The sequence below is a fragment of the Tursiops truncatus genome, chromosome 17 (assembly GCF_011762595.2).
Source record: "Tursiops truncatus isolate mTurTru1 chromosome 17, mTurTru1.mat.Y, whole genome shotgun sequence".
Lineage (NCBI taxonomy): Eukaryota > Metazoa > Chordata > Mammalia > Artiodactyla > Delphinidae > Tursiops > Tursiops truncatus.
In genome coordinates, this window is record NC_047050.1 from 70,092,042 (window position 1) to 70,110,114 (window position 18,073).

General features: G+C 49.2%; 1 protein-coding gene across 1 annotated transcript in view; it reads left to right on the forward strand.

Annotated features, from left to right (window-relative positions):
• The window catches only part of TG (thyroglobulin), a 242,494-nt gene that overhangs the window by 118,926 nt on the left and 105,495 nt on the right, over nt 1-18,073 (forward strand). The window contains exons 36-39 of the mRNA XM_019931980.3: nt 8,215-8,349; nt 10,002-10,166; nt 14,023-14,242; nt 15,834-15,927. Coding sequence (XP_019787539.2) covers nt 8,215-8,349; nt 10,002-10,166; nt 14,023-14,242; nt 15,834-15,927 — 614 coding nt within the window. The remainder of the gene's footprint in view (nt 1-8,214; nt 8,350-10,001; nt 10,167-14,022; nt 14,243-15,833; nt 15,928-18,073) is intronic.

Genomic DNA, 18,073 nt, shown 5'->3' on the forward strand with positions numbered 1-18,073 from the left:
CCACCCCTCCCCTCAGGGAGGCTAGAAGGATCAGTAGCAAGCTGTAACCCTTAGCATATGGGAAACCCTCTCTGTGACTCAGGTGACCTCAGGTGACACGACTATTCCAGTTTACAGAGTACGATTTACCCCATGTCGGAGCTGGCAGTGGGCAGAGCTGGGATTTGGGCAGGCAGGGTGCTCCCAGAGTGGTCCCTCCTTAAAATGTGCACACAGTGGTGGCCAGGACAGCCATGCACATGGCTGTGTGTGGATTAAATGAAACAACACACATAGCACATCGCAGCGCATCTGGCAAATAGGAAATGGTTGGTAAACATTAGCCATGGTAATATGTGTTATTTGACATGATAAGAATTATCATTACAATCAGCATTTCTATGCAACACAGGGGTATAGCTCTCTGTGAATCAAGGAATGTTTGTTTTTACTGGATAGTCACTCACTGTGTTAGTTCGGGCTATGTAACAAAATACCACAATCTGGGGGTTTAAACAACAGAAATTTATTCTCTCCCAATTCTGGAGGCTGGTAGTCCAAGATCAAGGTACTGGCAGGGTGGGTTCCTTCTGAGGGCTGTGAGTGAAGGATCTGTTCTGGAACCCTCTCCTTGGCTTGTAGATGGTAGTTTTCTCCCTGTGTCTGCATGTCATCTTCCTTTAATGTCTGTTTCTATGTCTAAATTTTCTCTTTTTATGAGGACACCAGTCCTTTTGGATTAGGGACCATTCTGATGATCTCATTTTCACTCGATTACCTCTGTGAAGGCCCTATGTCCAAATAAGGTCACGTTCGGAGGTGCTAGGGGTTAGGATGAATTTGAAGTGTGAATCTTGGGATTGAGGGGGCACAATTCAACCCACAGTACTCACTGCCATCCCTCTGCTAAGCTCTGGAGGTGCAAAGTTAAAGATGAAAGCATGCTTCCTGGATAGCTCAAAAATAGGTATTTGGAGGCTGAACAGAGGTAAATACGTCTCTGTGTATTTTTCTAGTGTTATAAATGTTAAAACGGGTCCAGTAGGGTCTGCTATGTCAGGCATTTCTCTCTGAAGGTATGCTAGACCAACAGCTAGCTCTGGTCACAGTTTCATCTCTCAAATAGTTGCAAAATAACAAGGGACATCTTTTTTCTTCTTTCTGTTATCAAAGGAACATCTAGGGTTTTGGGGTTTTTTGTTTTTTTTTTTTTTTTTTGAGTGTTAATGAGGGTAAAAATAGACCAGTGTGACGTGGTTCTCACTTGAAAGACGGTGTCTGGTGAGAAATCAGGATGTCTGAGTCTTGGTCCCATCCAATAATGACAGCACACAAGTGTCTTCTACCAGCGAGAGCTTGTGGCCGTAAAGCTGAGAAAGCAGCATTAGCGAGCCTGTTATACTCTGCTGACTCCAAGGTCACGGAGGCTTGCTGGTGCCTGAAATGTTTTCCTTGTGAAAGACCTTTCCTGCTGAAAGGCTTCAAAGCGTTGATGTTTTCTCCCCCGGCTGGCCTGGGCATGGAAACCACCTCCAGTATTTCCTCAAGCTTTTTCGACATTCAGCACCTATCCCTTCGATAAGCCTTGAGGAGCAGAAAGGAATTCTTCTTGGTTCTGATTGCAAGAAGAACAGTAAGAATCCTGGATTCTTTTCAGTGCTCTAGAGTGTCTGCTTGTTATCTTCATTCTTGGTGATTCTTAAGAAAATCACATTGATCTTTTCATTTAAAAAATGGCTCTGTGATTATTTGAATGTTGGAGAGAAGGTCAGGCATTTGCGACTGGCTTGACATTTCTGCACTTTGATCTGATTAAAAAACTTTGAAAGGCTCTTTCCCCCCCACACCCCTACCGTTTTTCAAATGAGAGAGAGGAGGGCCAGAGTGGGAACTTACCCTTGGTTACTTACCCAGCCAGCAAGCGGGAGACCTGTTCCTCCTGTCTTAACACAGGTCTGTAGTTCCGTGGGTGTTTGTTTTTTGTTTTGTTTTGTTTTAGCTATTTTTAACAGCTGGAATTACTCTCTCTGGGCCTTGAAATCAAAATCAAACATTTCTTTCTTTAACTGATATCCGTGTGGAAAGGAACAAAGGAAGGCAAGAAGACAGGAAGGCAAGAAAAGAGGAAGAAAGGAAGGAAGGGAGGGAGGAAGGAAAGGGAATTAAACACAGTTTTCCATATATTGGTGGAAATTTTCAAACATATTTTAGTCTAGTGATTTTTTTTAAGCTGAGTCTACATTAAAAGGAATAATGCTGCCTGGAAGGGAATGGAAGTACCTTGATATCACCCCAAGGCCTGCCTGTACCAAGGTTGCAGGCCGTGCTGCCCCTCTCGTTCCCTCCCCTCGGCCCTGCCCACCCTCAGCAATGCTTAGGTGTACAGGGCAACCTAATGGCACAAGGCTGTCCCGGGTTCAAATGCTGGCTCACTACCTTTTAGCTGTGTGGCCTTGGGCAAGTCATTGGCCCTCTCTGGCCCTCATTCACTTTTCTCTTCTGTAAAATAGGGATAATGTTGTCCATCTCAGCACTGTACTGTAAGACAGAATCAGGTCATCTTGAATTTGCCAGCCCACTAGATGGTAGCCTGTCTGTCCCCATCACAGAGGTAAGGGCTGTGTGACATGGGTGAGTCTCTCTTCCCTTCAGGGTGACCCTTTCCTCTCTGCTAATGGACAGGCAGGGCCACGTTCTTCTGAAGGCGTGTTTCCTCCAAGGTCTTCAGACCTGTTGGTGAACTATTTCATATGTAGGTTGTTTACAGTATGAAAGAGTCATCAAGATTCCACACCATAACACAGGCTTGTGTCAAGGGCTGAGAGGGAGTGCATCTGCTGCTGGGAAGGAGGTCCCAGGCTACAGCCAGGCAGATGGAAACCATGCTGGCAGGGTCTGAGACCAGGCTCTACCCTGTGACCTTGGGGGTGCCCGGTGACCTTGGGGAGTGCCCTGTGACTATTCCTCCCGGTGGCTCATTGCCTCATCTGCTATGACTAGGATGGATCTGAGTTAACATAAGTAACTCAAATTATGTAGTAAAGCAACATCTCTTTCTCCTTATGATTGTACAATGTGTTTGGAGTATGGGTGACCATGGCAAGCACCCAGGCCCACCATGTGAAAGTGAGAGGGGTGTGATATAGCTGAAGACCTCAGCAGACCCGCCCTGTTACCCCAAGGACATGGGGCAGTGGGTGTCGTAATCAGATTTGGAGGTGACCCTGGTCGCAGTGTGTTGATGGCCTGAGAAGGGATGAGGGGGCCGGTGACAGGGAGGCCCGTTTGGGTCTCAGTAACTGGAGCATCTGGAGTGAAATTGATGAGGCCAGAATCTAGGTGGAAAAGAAAGGACAGTTCCCAGAGGGGCTGAGGTGGCAGAATTGCCAGGACAAAGTGAGGGAGAAGGTGATGAAGATGGTGGGATTTCTGGGTTGGGCATCAGGGTGGGTGGTGGATGCAGTCCCTGAGGAAAGAAAGAGCACGGTGTGGGAGCAAAGAGCAGGATGGAGAGAGGGGGTGGCGATGGGTTCATCTGGGGTGTGCTGGGCTCACAAAACCTTGAAATGCTTCTGTTTCCGAAAGTTGCTGTATTCAGCAGCAGGCCTCCTGGTCGGGCACGCATCCTGCGTCCACTGTGCTAATGGCCTGACCAGGAGTCCCAGGGCTGGAGGCGGGAAGGGAGATGCTGACAGAGGCCCTCCTGGGCAGGGACAAGGCTGGGGTGAGGGGATGAGGCGAATTCAGGAGGAAGGTTTTGAAATCACCAACAGTGATTTCTGCTCCTTTACCCCTTAGAGAACTTCCCCCAGCACCTCAGTCAGGCTCCTACCTCTATAGTTTCAAAAAGACAGTGACCCAAACACAGCAAGAATTGAGCAACTCGGCCCAGAGAGAATGGGAGCAGCTGATTTCACTAATCCTACCCCAAGCAGGCTCTGTGCAGCTCACACACAGTAGCTCATTCATTCCCAATGACCATCTTAGAAGAGAGCATCTGGTAATATACCCATTTTACTGATGAGGAAACTGAAGCTCAGAGAGGGTGAGTGGTTTGCCCAGAGTCACAGAGCTGTTAAGTGGAGGAGCTGAGATAAACTCCTGGAACCTGACTTCTTAAGCAAGTACGTGTCATTTATGCCATCATGAGTTACAGCTGCTGGATGGCATGTATTCCCTAAGACTGGAATCTACTGTGGGCCTGTTTCCAAAGTAGCCACAGAGATATGAGCCTGAGCTTCAACTACGTCTGTGAGTTACGTTCAGAGTAGGTTCAGGTCCTGTTAGAAAATAAATACACACAAATACATAGCTTTCCTTTTGGTCAACTGTAACCATTTAAAAAATATAATGGGAAACAATCCCATTCCATTCTTAATGACACCGAAAATTAAACAGAATACAATTAAAAATCTTTTTCTCAAATCAATTTTTCCAAATAACATCCACAAAATGTTTTCTTGAAACTTGACCAAGTGATTTTCAATTTCATCTGGTAAATAAACAACCAAAAAATATTTTTAAAGGAAAAATAATGTGGGAAAACTTTTACCATTTGACGATAGAATATAGTATAAAGTGACTCTAGTTTAAGCAGTTTGGGAATAGAGCCAGAATTAGCAGAAATGAATGAAAAAGAATTGGTACTCACCAAAGAAAACTCATTTACATATAAGGACTTAATATATGATAAACGTGGCATTTCAAATTCAAGGGGAAGTGATTTTCTTATTTATTTATTTAGCTAGCTATTGGCCACACTGGATGGCTTGTGGCATCTTACTTCCCTGACCAGGGATTGAACCCAGACCACGCAGTGAAAGTGTTGAGTCCTAACCACTGGACTGCCAGGGAACACCAACGATTTTCTTTTTTAAATAAGTGATGTTGACAATGCAGTCTGTAAAATATATTTTAAACAAAGGAAGAAAAAACTAATTAACAAACCACAGATGGTGCATTTCGGAGCAGACTATCCCTTTGGGTGCGTCTGAAAGCTGTCACCATCTCATTCACCCGGAGAGGAGGTCTGCCTTGGAGTAAACCGTGGATTCTGAAGCTGAAGGAGCGGGGCTCAAGCCCAAGCACTGCCGCTTATCAGCTAAGCACTTTGGGTGTGTTTACTGGGTCTGTTTCCTCATCTGTAAAATGCGCACAGTAGTGATGCCCACAGCATGGGTTATCGTGAACATTAAACAGCAATGGTATTGCGAGGTTCTTGGCAAATTAGTAAACTCCTGTGAAATGCTACCAAGTTCGCCCAGCTTTCGTGCTTCACTATGCTTCTGCATTCACAAAGAACTTGTTCTCAGAATTTTCACGAGATGCGCGTGGAACCCCAGATGTTAGATTCTGCATGGCAGCAATGGCTCATCCGGGGGTCCTGCCAGCCAGGGGAGGGGGACAGTTGTGGGGTGTGGCAGAGAGCTGACTCCAGGCCCTGGGATGGCGACAGATGAGCTGACTCTCACTTTGGAGGGGAAATTCACCCTTTAATTAGAACGCTTTCCCCTAGACATCAACCTAAATAAAGGTGGAGGGCAGCCAAGGCTTCCATTTTAAGACCATAATTGGCAAGTTCCGTCCTGAAATCCCATCATAACCCTTCTCTGAAATTGCAGTGTGCTCACCATCTAAAAATATACACCTCGGTTTGGCCATGTTGCAAAAATGCCACTTGTAATGACCATGAAAATAGCAACACGTGGAGGATGCTTAAGGAAATGAAAGCCCAGGGTCTCTTACAGGGAAGCCAGGTCCCAAGTTCAGAAATACACGGCTCCACATTCTGAGGGTGGCCCTGCAGCTCCAGGACAGGTGTGGGGCTTTCACTTCCTCTTGCTGAGTCCACGCGAAATCTGGTTGCATTATTTGGCCACTTCTCTGGATAAACCTTTTTTCTCGCTCTCTTTTTCTTTACTTTCTTCCTTCTTTTTTTTTTTTTTTTTTTTTTTTTGTCTATAAACAATGTTAAATTTATTAACAAAAGTCCCCTCACAGAGCAAACTTCAGATCTAGGTAGTTTCACTGATGAATTTTATCAAAGAATTCCATTCTTTCTCTTTCTTTGTTTCTTTCTTTGTTTCTTTCTTTCTTTGTTTCTTTCTTTCTTTCATTGAAAAGAAGGGTGGTGGTGCTAGATCATTTTGCTACTTTATTTACCATTCTAATTTTAGTGATGCTCAGTGCTCTGGTGTCAAAGACAAGTTCAAGATAAAAATGACAGTCTTCCCCGTATAGCTAAGAGCATGATGCTGTCAAAGACAACGACCTTTTCCTACCTGGGGATAATTTTCTGGAGAGGATGCTCAGCTCTGTAGGAAGCTCAGAGGGATGGAAGGAGCCCTGGTTTAGAGCCAGGAGGCCTGGGTCTGTCTCTGGCTTGGTCACTGTCCAGCTCAGCATTCTTGGAAAGTCACATACCTCTTCCAGCTTCTGACTCCTTATCTGTGAAGGAGGCATTAGAGTCCCTTCCCCACCCCCATCTGGGGCGCTGCGAGGATCAAACATGATGATGTTTTACAGACAAGGAAACTGAGATGATGGCGTATCACCCCCACAGGGCTTGGGCGATAAGTAACGGCACTTTGTAAAATGTGAAATGTTACACCTAAGATTGCCACTGTGTTTCGCTAGCACAAAGTAGACACAAATATTTGTCATAAGGGTAAACTGCTACCGTCTTCTGGAAAAAAAAAGAAAAAAAGTCAAAGACAGAAAGAAAAAATAAGTAGATAAATAGATTTTCTCCATTAACTATCAGTGCTGTACCCACTGAATGGTTCCATACAGTATTCTGGTATTAGCACTCCCAAGTGGTCACGGAGGCCTATTCTGGGAGGTGGCATCGTGCCTGGTTTGATGCCATTTGTGGACAGAGTAATGCAGTCATCCCCCTGGACCCACAGTCCTTCCTCGCGGTGGAAGCTTAAGCCCCCCGTGCAGGGTCACCTCTGTCCTCACAGGGACACAGGTGCTCTGGCAGATTTCTTTGCCTCTGCCAAGCGTCTCTGTGGCAGCCACAAGCAGATGTCCCTCCCTCTCGCCATGACAGCATGTCCTGTGCGAGGACTGGGAAGCAGCAGAGTAGAGCAATGGCAGGCACAGGCTTTCTGGATGCAGAGACCTGCTTTCCATCTTGCCCACTCCGAAAGCACAGCACGCTCTCGGGCAAAGCCGTTTCCACATCCCTGTGCCTCATTCATTGTCTTCATCTTTTAAAGAGGAGGCCTTAGCTGAGGTTTTCCAGGAAACAGACTCTGAGATGCAGATTTGCATATGCAGAAAGTTCAGTGCTCAGTGCTCTTGGGCAGTGCTCAGTGCTCTTGGGAGAAACAAGGAAGCGAGGGGGCAGAATTGGGCAGGGGGAGAAGTAAAACATTGATGCAAACCAAACAATGGCCGCATTGACGCCTCAGTGAGCTGTGAAGCCGGGCCGGCCCTTGGGAGTTGGACCATCTTGAGGCAAGAGGGCCTTGGTATACCCACAGGGACTAGTTTGGGGATGAAGGCTGACCCTGTGGAGGGGAGGCAGCTAGCCTAGTAGACCTAGGTAGCTCCTAGAGAGGGACTCAGCTGGGAGCGCCGGCCATAAGCCTCCAGCAGCTGGGAAATGAGAGCCTTGGTCCTGCAGGCAGCCGGGCAGCACATCACAAAGTACCACATAAGGAACACTGACGAGCCTGTTATTATCATGGTTACTAGCGTTATTCTGACTTTTGCATTATAACAACTGTACTACAGTGTTTGTCTTGTCATTTCACATTCTCTCCCTTCTACTGTGAGCTGCTCAATAGAAACGCCCATGTTTTGGTTGCTTTGTTCTTCACCTCTGTATCCCTAGACTTAAGCTCGGGACCTTGGCTCATATGAAAAAAAAACTCTTAAAAATCATAGTAGAATGGAGAGATGGATAAAGAAATGGAGTCACGGGGCTTCCCTGGTGGCACAGTTGTTGAGAGTCTGCCTGCCGATGCAGGGGACACGGGCTCGTGCCCCGGTCCGGGAGGATCCCACGTGCCGCGGAGCGGCTGGGCCCGTGAGCCATGGCCGCTGAGCCTGGCGCGTCTGGAGCCTGTGCTCCGCAACGGTAGAGGCCACAACAGTGAGAGACCCATGTACCGCAAAAAAAAAAAAAAAAAGAACTGGGGATGGAGACCACCAGGAGGGAGCCCTTGGGCACCCTTTGGGGGCATCGGATGACACTCCACTAACTGTCCCTGCTTTCCCTCCTAGTCGCTCTGGACTCGTGGCAGTCCCTGGCCCTCTCTTCAGTAGTTGTTGATCCATCCATCCGGAACTTTGACGTTGCCCACATCAGCACTGCTGCCACGGGTGACTTCTCTGCTGCCCGAGACCGCTGTTTGTGGGGTAAGGGGAGTTTCCACCTCCAGGTAGGGGGTTGATTGGGATGGGACTCCTCTCACACAAGTGCTCCTCAAGATTCTGACCTCAAAAACACATAGGAGACCCCGAGATCACCTGGGGTGTCTGGCCGGAAGGACCTCACCTCGGGGAGAAGGCCCTGGCGGGGGGTCTCTGCTCTGTAGTCTCCTCATCCTCCTGCAGGGTTGGCCATGGTCACGGTCTCCAAGGGGCTAAGCCAGCCAGAAAATGCGCAACATTGAACCCGGTCAGAGGAAGATCAGAGGGAGGACCTAGGGGGTTAGTCTGAGATGGAGATGCATGGAAGCTGTGACGGCTGTCCTCAGATTACAGGTGGGCCGTCGTGGCCAGGAGGAAGGATATTGTTCTGGCCAAGCTCATGGGGCAAGCAAAGGCCTATGGGTAAAACTCAAATTTCAAGAGACATTTTTCAGTGCAATATGAAGAACTTCCTAATAGGCAAAGCTGTCCACGGATGCATACTTCCTTTACAGGGTTTCAGTCATTGGTATTTAAACAAAAGCTAGGTGACCATATGATCAGAATGTTCTGCAAAGCCTTCACCTTGTGAAAGAGGCCAAGATTGGGTAACATTTACACTTTTCAATTCTGAGATTACATGGATCCTCTCCCCTACAAGGTTGGATAACAATATGTGCATATTACAGCCAGGGCCACCATGTACGGTTGTATAGGTTGTACATCACGCAATTCTGGGTGGTGCCACAGCACAGAGACTGGGCTATGAATAAGGCCTTTAGGCAATGCACAACTTGCTCAATCAAATGAAGCAGCACTACTTTCAGAGCTGTTTTTAGGACTGAATACCCTAATGCCATGAATCTTTTAAACAGTCTAGTGCATGACCTGGTACCCATGGAAAAGGACATAACCCCTGACGGAAGGTGGTGGGTGTGATGGGGTTGGGGAGGCAGAGGGAGACGAGGCTGAAGAGGAAGGCAAGGGCTGGAGTGTGAAGAGCCTTGTCTGCTACGACTTCAGTCGGAGAATGACAAGAGCACATTTGTGAATAAATAACCAACCAACATCCGGACTGTTGTGTGGAAAATAGATTGATGGGAGGGTTGGGGCCTCCACCACCACTATTTTATTCCCAGCCCCTAGCACTGGGCCTGGTGTTTAAATGAAGAAGTGAGTGTTTGTATAGATGGATGCATGCACGCATCATTGGATGGGTGAATGGATGGTGCATGGGTGGATGTACAGATTCATGAGGCACGACTGGATGGAAGGATGGCTAGCTGGCTTACCCCCTTGGAAGCTTTGACTTTGGGCTGACCCTGAAGGGAGATGAGGAGACTGCAGCAGAGAGCCCACCCAGGGTCTTCTCTCCCAGGTTAATTATTTCCTGCTGGGCATCCCAGGTTATCTTGGGATGAATGGAAGCGGGGGTGGGTGGATGATACACAGATTCATGGATGTAAAATTGCATGGATGGATGGAGGGATGATGCTTGGATAGATGGAGGGTTGCATGCATGGATTCGTGGATGCATGATTAGATGGTAGCATAGATGGATGGATGGATGGAGGGATGATGGATTCATGGATGCAGGATTGGGTACATGACTGCGGTGATCTCTCAGGCCCAAGCCCCACTCATCTCCTCCTCCACAGAATGCTCCCATCACCAGGCCTGCCTTGTCACTACTCTGCAAACCCAACCTGGCGTTGTGAGGTGTATGTTCTATGCTGATACCCAGAGCTGCACACACAGCCTGCAGGCCCAAAACTGCCAACTTCTGCTCCGTGAAGAGGCCACCCACATCTACCAGAAGCCAAGTAAGTGCTGGCCTGTGTCTTTGCAGCCATTCCTGAGGGCCTGGGTGTGGCTGGGAGGGACTGTCCGAGCACCTGGTGACTCATGGGCAGTGGCTTTTGAGGTTCTTAAGGGAAAGTCAGTCAAAGTCATCCTAGGCTCTGTGGCACTCACATGGGATGGACTGAAGGAAGGTGAAAAACCCTACTTCTGACCTAGAACTTCTCTGGACTGCCTTTATTCATTATTTCCTTTGAGTTATAGAAGCCATTTTGGCCTTTGCATTTCTGAGTAAAATAATTAGACCACTTTTTAACTACTATTTTAGAATTTAGAAAGTTGTTTCACATGCCTTGTCCCATTTGATACTCACACTATCCTGTGAGGTGGCAAGATAAGGGTTTTATCCCCGTCTTAGAGATCAGGAGACTCTGGTCCAGGGAAGTTAAAGTTATTTCTCTGATTTCACACAGCTAGTGATGACAGAACGGGGACTTGGAGACAGATCTCCTATCTCTAGAGGCAGTCCTCTCCCATAAAACCGCATCGCCTAAAGACCACACCACAGTGCCCGGAGAGAGCAGCTGCTTCCGGCTCGGTTTAGTTTAGAAACATCGAATAACGTACTATTATGTGTCAGCCCTTGTGTTAGGTGCTGGGGATACAGGGGTGAAGCAAGCAAGGAGAGAGCAGCATATAAGTGCATCCCTAAGTGAACTAATAAGAGCTGTGGGACAGGAAACATGGGAATCGAGGGCCTGGAGGACACACCTCCCCCATTAAACATGCTTATGGGATGAAATGAATAATTTTTTAGAAATGTTGGCCATGTCTGCCATTTTATCTTCAAGAGCAGATGTCAGCAAACTCCGTCTGTAAAGGGCCAGATAAGAAATATTTTAGGCTTTACAGCCACAAGTCTCTGTTCCAGCTACTCAGCTCTACTGTTGTAGCAGGAAAGCAGCCACAGACAACAACCAATCCACAGGCATGGCTGTGTGCCAATAAAACTTTATTTACAAAACCAAGTAGCAGTGGGATTTGGGCCCACCCTGTGCTTGAGCATTAACGGTCCTTCAGGCCTGTCTGGATCCAGTGACCTCTCCTCTGCCCCCTCCTGCACCTCAGCCTTTAGATCCGGAGAGGGCCCCCAGGGCTGGGAGTGCTTTGATTCCTGTAAACTGAGGTCTTGGGCCCTTAATCTCAAGGCTTGTCTTCTCTCAGGACGTTTATGTCATTCAGTGAGTTAGACAGATTTCACCCATAGTGTAGCTAATCTGCATGGTAGTCCTGCTGAGAAATGCCTTCACTTCGAGGTCTGAGTTCTGTAAAACAAATCCGACTGCTTCTCTCCTAGTTCTGTGTGTCTCAAATTCAATGTGAAATGCTCACCTTCCAGCAGAAGATGCACGCCCACATTTATCTACATAGATGTGATTTGTCTGCACCCAATGCATATGTAGAGCTACAGATAACTTTCTTAATCCAGAGAGTCACAGGGCCTAAATATGTGGGTATTCTGAAAGAATCCACATTTCTGCAGAAGATTCCAAAGGGAGAAATGCACATCAAATGTTTTCCCCACGTTGGATCTCTTTCAGTCTGGGATTCTCTGGGCAGCCTCTGGAGGGAGGCTTAAATACCACCATCTGTGGGAAAGCAGGCTTGCCTTCCCTCGAAATGCTTGAGCTTTTACGTTTTCTGTCTTCGCTCCCTGCTTCAGATGCTGCCACATTGGTGAAATGGGGCTGTTTCCTGCAGAGCTGACCTCAGATGGTTTGCTACTTTAGCGCCCACAGTCCTGAATGCTGGCCGGAGAGCCTGTGATTTGCAATTGAAACAGGAAATCTTGTGAGAAGGAAAGAACCGTGGGAGTGAGAGCAGTCATGATTTGTGATCAAGGCCAGATTACAAATCGGCAACTGTTTCTTTCCATCCTGAGTTTCCATTTTGAGTTCTAACTCACATGCCAGTGTTTATGCAACAGAGAAGTTTTCACTCACTGTTTCCTTCCTTCCTTCCTTCCTTCCTTCCTTCTTCCTTCCTTCCTTCCTCCCTCCCTCCCTCCCTCCCTCCCTCCCTCTTTCCCATTCACTCATTCATGTGTTGATCTCCTGTCATTTGCCAGGCACTGGGCTTGGGACATTACAGGCATTGTGTTATTTATTCCTAACATCTTTGCATTGTAGGAACTGCTACTGTTCCTATTTTGCAGATGGGAAAATTGAGGATGAGAAGAATTATAGAGGTTTTCTAAAGTAGCTGGTCCATAACACAAAACACAGACCTGCTGGACTCCTCAGACCATCCGTTGTTTCCTTCTCACCACATTGACCCTCAGTGGCCTGGAAGTCATGAACGCACATCACGCCAGGGAGTCTCGGCCTCGGCACCATTGACAGCTGGGAGCAGAAGGCTCATTGTGGGGGCCTATCTTCTCTATTGCAGGATGTTTAGCAGCTTCTCTGGCCTCTGCCCTATGAGATACCAGTAGCTAGTATCTCTCCCCAACCCTTATGACAACGAAAAGCGTCTCCAGACATTGTCAAATGCTTCCTGGGGTCAAAACCACCTCTAATTGAACCACTGCATGGTACCAAGCTTTTGAGGAATGGATAGACTTCCGCCTGCCTGTCTGTCTGTCTGCCTCCTCTCCCAGGCTCAACATGTTGGAAATAATGAGAGACCCCCCCGCTTGACACACACACACACACACACACACACACACACACACACACACACACACACACACACACACACTCTCTTCACCAGTGTTGGTTTCCTCCGTGCAAGGCCCTAAGGCCTGTGGGGAACCAGGCACAGGCCTGTCTTAAGTCCCTGAAAATGGCATCTGGCCCTGAGCCGGGGCCCAACAGAAGTTTATTGAACCAATGAATGAATGTGAGAAATATAGTGGAGGGGGTAAGACAGGGCTGAAGAAAGGCTGATAAGCGTCTGGAGGTTAGCACTACAGGGTGGGGACGGAAGGCCTGTGGAGCACAGTGCAGGGTTCGGCAGCACCAGTGTGAACTCACAGACCGGGTGGGATCCGGACCTGCGCAAAGGGGGATGCACGTTGCAGACCTGGGCCGAGGCCTGGCCTTGACCCTTTGTGAACCTCTGACCCTGTGGTCAGAGCTGTGGCTCAGAAAAGTATAGCTTTGAATCCTACATCACTTTGAAGTCCTGACAGCTGCCCACCCCCAGACTCTAAACCTATTTCCTCACCAGTGAAATACAAGTACCGGGTCTGCAGTGCCTTAGCTGCAATTCTGAAATCCAAACACTCTAAAAGTCAGAAAAAAAAATTTTTTTTGTAAGTTTGTGGCAAACTCGTTTGGTGGCAATATCTGACCTGAAGTGACCGAAGAAAAGATATTATGTGTTCATCCCTCTTAGTAGGAATAACCTATACATTTCATCCCAGAAGTAACTGGTGTGTCTGTTGATGGGTCTCAACTCCATACCCCCCTGGAGGATTGGACCTTGCCCGTTCTGTGCCCCTCTGTTCTTTTTAAAATCCAAATAATTCAGAATTGTGGTAACATCTGGCCCCAGGGCGCTGAGGCAGGGGCTGTGGGCCTGGGCTGCCTCTCTGGGAAGAGCTGAGGTGGCACACCTGGGGGAGGGATTGCTCAGTGCCCGGGGAAGATCAGGTGTCTTTGCTGGGTTTCTTTTCTTTTCTTTTCTTTTCTTTTTCCACATTGAATACTAACATGACTAGACTTAAGCTATTGGGGCCTGAATGAATAACTAACTTTCTTTTTTTTTTAATGCAGAAAGCAGTGTTTGGGCTTTTAGATTTGTTTCTTAAAGTATATTCGGAATACCTGTGAATAGAGCACCAGCTGCTCTCTCTCTCTCTCTCCCCCCTCCCAGACATCCCTCTGCTCGGCGTTGGGACATCTGCACCTTCTGTGACCATCACCACCCACGGCCGGCTGCTGGGCAGGTCCCAGGCCATCCAGGTGGGCACTTCGTGGAAGCAAGTGGACCAGTTCCTGGGAGTTCCATATGCCACCCCGCCCCTGGCGGGAAGCCGCTTCCGGGCCCCGGAGCCCTTGAACTGGACAGGGTCCTGGGATGCCACCAAGCCACGGTAAGGGTGGAGTGGAGTACCTTTCGGGGGATGCCCAGGGAAGCCTTCTCCCATTCTAAGCCTTCAAAATGAGACTTGATAACAGAGCAGTGCATGCGAATTTGAGCCATGCGTGGAGCAGGGGTTATATTTGTTCAGATGGTGTTGAGTGCTTTAACACATAAACTCCCACTTGTCGGTGACTTAACATTGTCTTGGTCCTGCACAATCCCTTTGGTGATGGAGGGGCAGGTGGGCTTTGCTCCATGCAGTAATGCGGGCACCCAGGCTGATGTGCCTTCTTCAGCACAGACCTTCTAAGGTTCCTTCTAGGAGCCTTCCTTGACTTCGCATCCAGGAAAGAGAGGCTGTGGAAGAGTCTGCAGGGGAGGTCTCCACGGCCACAGCTGCAGGTGGGGCATGCATTCGTCACGTGCCCCAGTGTGGCGGTGACCAGGACTCAGCCTCCCGGCCACTTCTGACTTCAGTGGGGCTGAGAAGTAAGCAGAGAAGGAAAAACACATGAGCTAGTGAAAATATAATTTAAAAGGACTTTGATTCCCCCAACAGGAACAATATTAAAAGGAATTTTCCAAAAAGGGGAAATAATGGAATATCTTATTTTCCTTCGTCATCAACTGCTTTCAGTTTTGCCCATTCCCTCCCATGCATATACCACTGTAAAGAGTTGACAGATTGGATACGATTTTGTGATTTTTCTAAATTAAAGCGTGTTCAGAGCGTCTATGGAAAGAGCACCCATGTCTCCCTCTCCCATCCCCATGGCCTTTCCCCTTCCCACAGGGGTCCACAGCTCTGTCTCAAGGCAGCCGTATTCTCTCTGTCCATCGCTCCCACGGCTGGCTGCTGGGCAGGTCTACAGGCCCAGGGCCAGATAGAGGGATGGGCAGGAGGCTCTGGACTGCTCCAGGCAAGCAACAGTGGAGGCTTAAACTAGGACAGTGGCAGAAAGATGCAGAAAGTCATGAATAAGTCTCCACCATTGGGCAACCAGAGAAACAAATATGGACTAATTAGAACACTTTAGCGTGTTAGGATACACCCATTTGACAGATGAGGTGGTTGAGGCTTTTGAGTGGAGAGTAGTTGGAGAGCTAGGTTCATCAGAGCCCAGTGCTAACAAGGCCTGGGCGGGTAACCATCATGCCTCCATTAGATGTGTCCCAGATGCAGTCTCAGCTCTTATGCCAGGAGATGTTCCACTGGCACACTTGGACTCTGTACTGACGTAGAAAACCGGTTGGGACACCTCATCCCAGCAGGTCTGCTCCCTTGGAGCCAGGAAGGGCCCAGGTTGCAGGTGACACACACTTTCCTCTTTATCCGGGCATCCTTCTCTCTGGACCAGCCCTTTGTCCCTGTGGGATGTTCCTCAGGCCCGTGGTAGAGAGAGGGATGGGCATGCTGCTCTTTCCACCATTTACTCACCAATCCCATTAACCATTTCCTGAAGCTGCCTAAATGCTGGTGGGCCGCTGGGCTTTTGGAATGGGGCAGTGGGCTCTGCCGCCGCTGATGGGAAGGGGGCTGGGACTTGTCGCTTTGGTTGTTTTCCCTGCAAGTCATGCCTTCTGTCTGTCTGTACTTGCAGGGCCAGTTGCTGGCAACCAGGCGCCAGGACGCCTTCGTCCCCCGGGGTCAGCGAGGACTGCCTGTATCTCAACGTGTTTGTCCCTCAGAACATGGTGAGTGCTGCAGCCCTGAAAACTATGTTTGCCCTGAAAACGGCCCCATTAGAAATCCCCAGCCCCAGAGCGGCCAGCACAGTCCGCCCTGCACTCTCCTGGTGGGTTCTTGGCTTCCTGAGGCCTGAGTGGCTGAGAGCAAGCCTGGGTCCCCCACGGCCTCACCTGATCTCCCGCACGGGAGCACGTGCGTGGCTATCCGGCTCCGGCCCTCTAAGAAGTATTCATAAAGCGCCCGTCACAGGAGGGGCTGTTCTCAGTGGGAGGAGCAGAAATAAACAGATAAGCAGATAAATATTGGACAACTGTGGTATTAATATGGTTGTGAAGAAAAACACAGCAGGGGAGGAGACGGAGTGGCAGGAGGAGTGAGGTAGGTGGTGATCAGGAGGGCGCACCTGAGCAGGGGTGCGGACGAGGCGGGGTGAGAGCCGCGCCGGCGGGTGAGGGCCAGCCGCTGACGCAGGGCCCCCTGGAGGGCCGCGGGCTGGGGGAGTGTGGAGCTGGATCAAACTAATCCGCAAATGAGGAAACCAGTGGCTCTTCTTGGAGAGACCCTTGGAGAGACCCCCCTAGCGGGTATTTCTTTCCATTGGTCTCTCATTTGAGGCAGTTCTAGAGGGTGAGGTTTGGGAGGTGACCCTGACTTTGGTTAGGTCCTGCTTTGAAGGCTGTATCTGCCTAGGTAGCAGCTATGATCCTGATGTTGAGTGTTTGAGTTTCCTGTTTGGGGGGAAGGGTCGGAGCTCATGAGAGAAAACAGAACTGATGAGCCTTAGGAAACATGAGTTTCTGGTGACGCCAGCCCTGTACTGACAGATCCCATGGTACATGTGACTGGGCCACCGCTTCCTGGTCCCCAGTTTACCAGCAGTGAGAGGCGGTGTACTTTGGAGGCTGGGTCACAGCAGGCTGGCCTGAGTAAGCTTGGAACAAGGGCGCCTAAATGTGCAGGCCCTCCTGGGCTGCGTGAGTGGAAGTATCCTCTCTTGCTCGCCTGCTACTCAACAAAAATAACTCAGGGTACTTTGAGGAGGGAAGACAGGGCCTGTCCCTGACCTCTCTGGCGGCCCACAGCAAATGAAACCAAGGCCACCTGAGCTGGCCTTTTTCTATGGCATTTGAAAGGCCTCCTGTTGGAAGAATCAACAAGCCTACCAGGTGGTGACATCTACGAGAAGGGGTGTCCCAGAGGGAGGAGGGGGCTGGGGTCAGAATTCTGCTCGGTCCCTTCCTTTCTGTAGATGTTTCAAGAAGCCACTTCACTGCTCTGAGCCTCTGTTTTCACACCTGTAGAATGGGGGTGCTTAGAGTCATCTACCTTGTGAGGCGGAAGCTCTAATCAGACGTTCTAGGTGAGCACACTTAGCACGGCACCCACCCAGGCAGGTCCTTGGTCAGTGTTTGCTGTTGGTGTCGGAGCCCAGGGCACATGGAGTAGAGAAGTCACAGCCCAGGGATTCAGGGCCTGAGTGAGCGAGAGCCACCTGGGGCCTTGCATTCACCATGGCCTGGGGCGGGGTGTCAGATCCCCTAGACGGAACACAATATTCTGATAGGAAGGGGTCAACCTGGGTTCAGATCCCAGCTCTGCTACTCATAGCCATGTGACCTGAGGCAGGCTATTTAACGCCAGCAAGCCTCTGCTTCCTCATCGGTAAAATGGGAGTAACGACAACATGCCACCCTCACGGAGCTGTTTGAGGACTGAATAAGTGACACACGCCAATAGTCAGCATGGTGCCTGGCGCTCAGTCGGGCTAAACAAAGGTGGCTCTGTGTTAACAAGATGGGATTCCAGGGATGGTGACCAAACTCAAGGACTCCCCAAGGAGGACACAGAACCGTCTTCCAGAGTAAACGCGGGCCAGGAGCTGGGCTGCTGGGAGACCACGTGGCTGCATGGGACAGGTCCCCGGCTCACTCGGCAGCGTGGGCAACGTGTCTTCACTTTTTATGGCGCTCTGGGTCCTCATCCGGGAGGTGGGTTTTGCTCCTTTGCTCAGTCTGCTCTATCAAAGTACCACAGACTGGAAGGCTGAAACCACAGAAGGGTATTTTCTCATGATTTTGAAAGCCAGAAGTCCAAGATCAAAATGTCTACAGGGTTGTTTCCTTCCGAGGCCACTCTCCTTGGCTTGTAGAT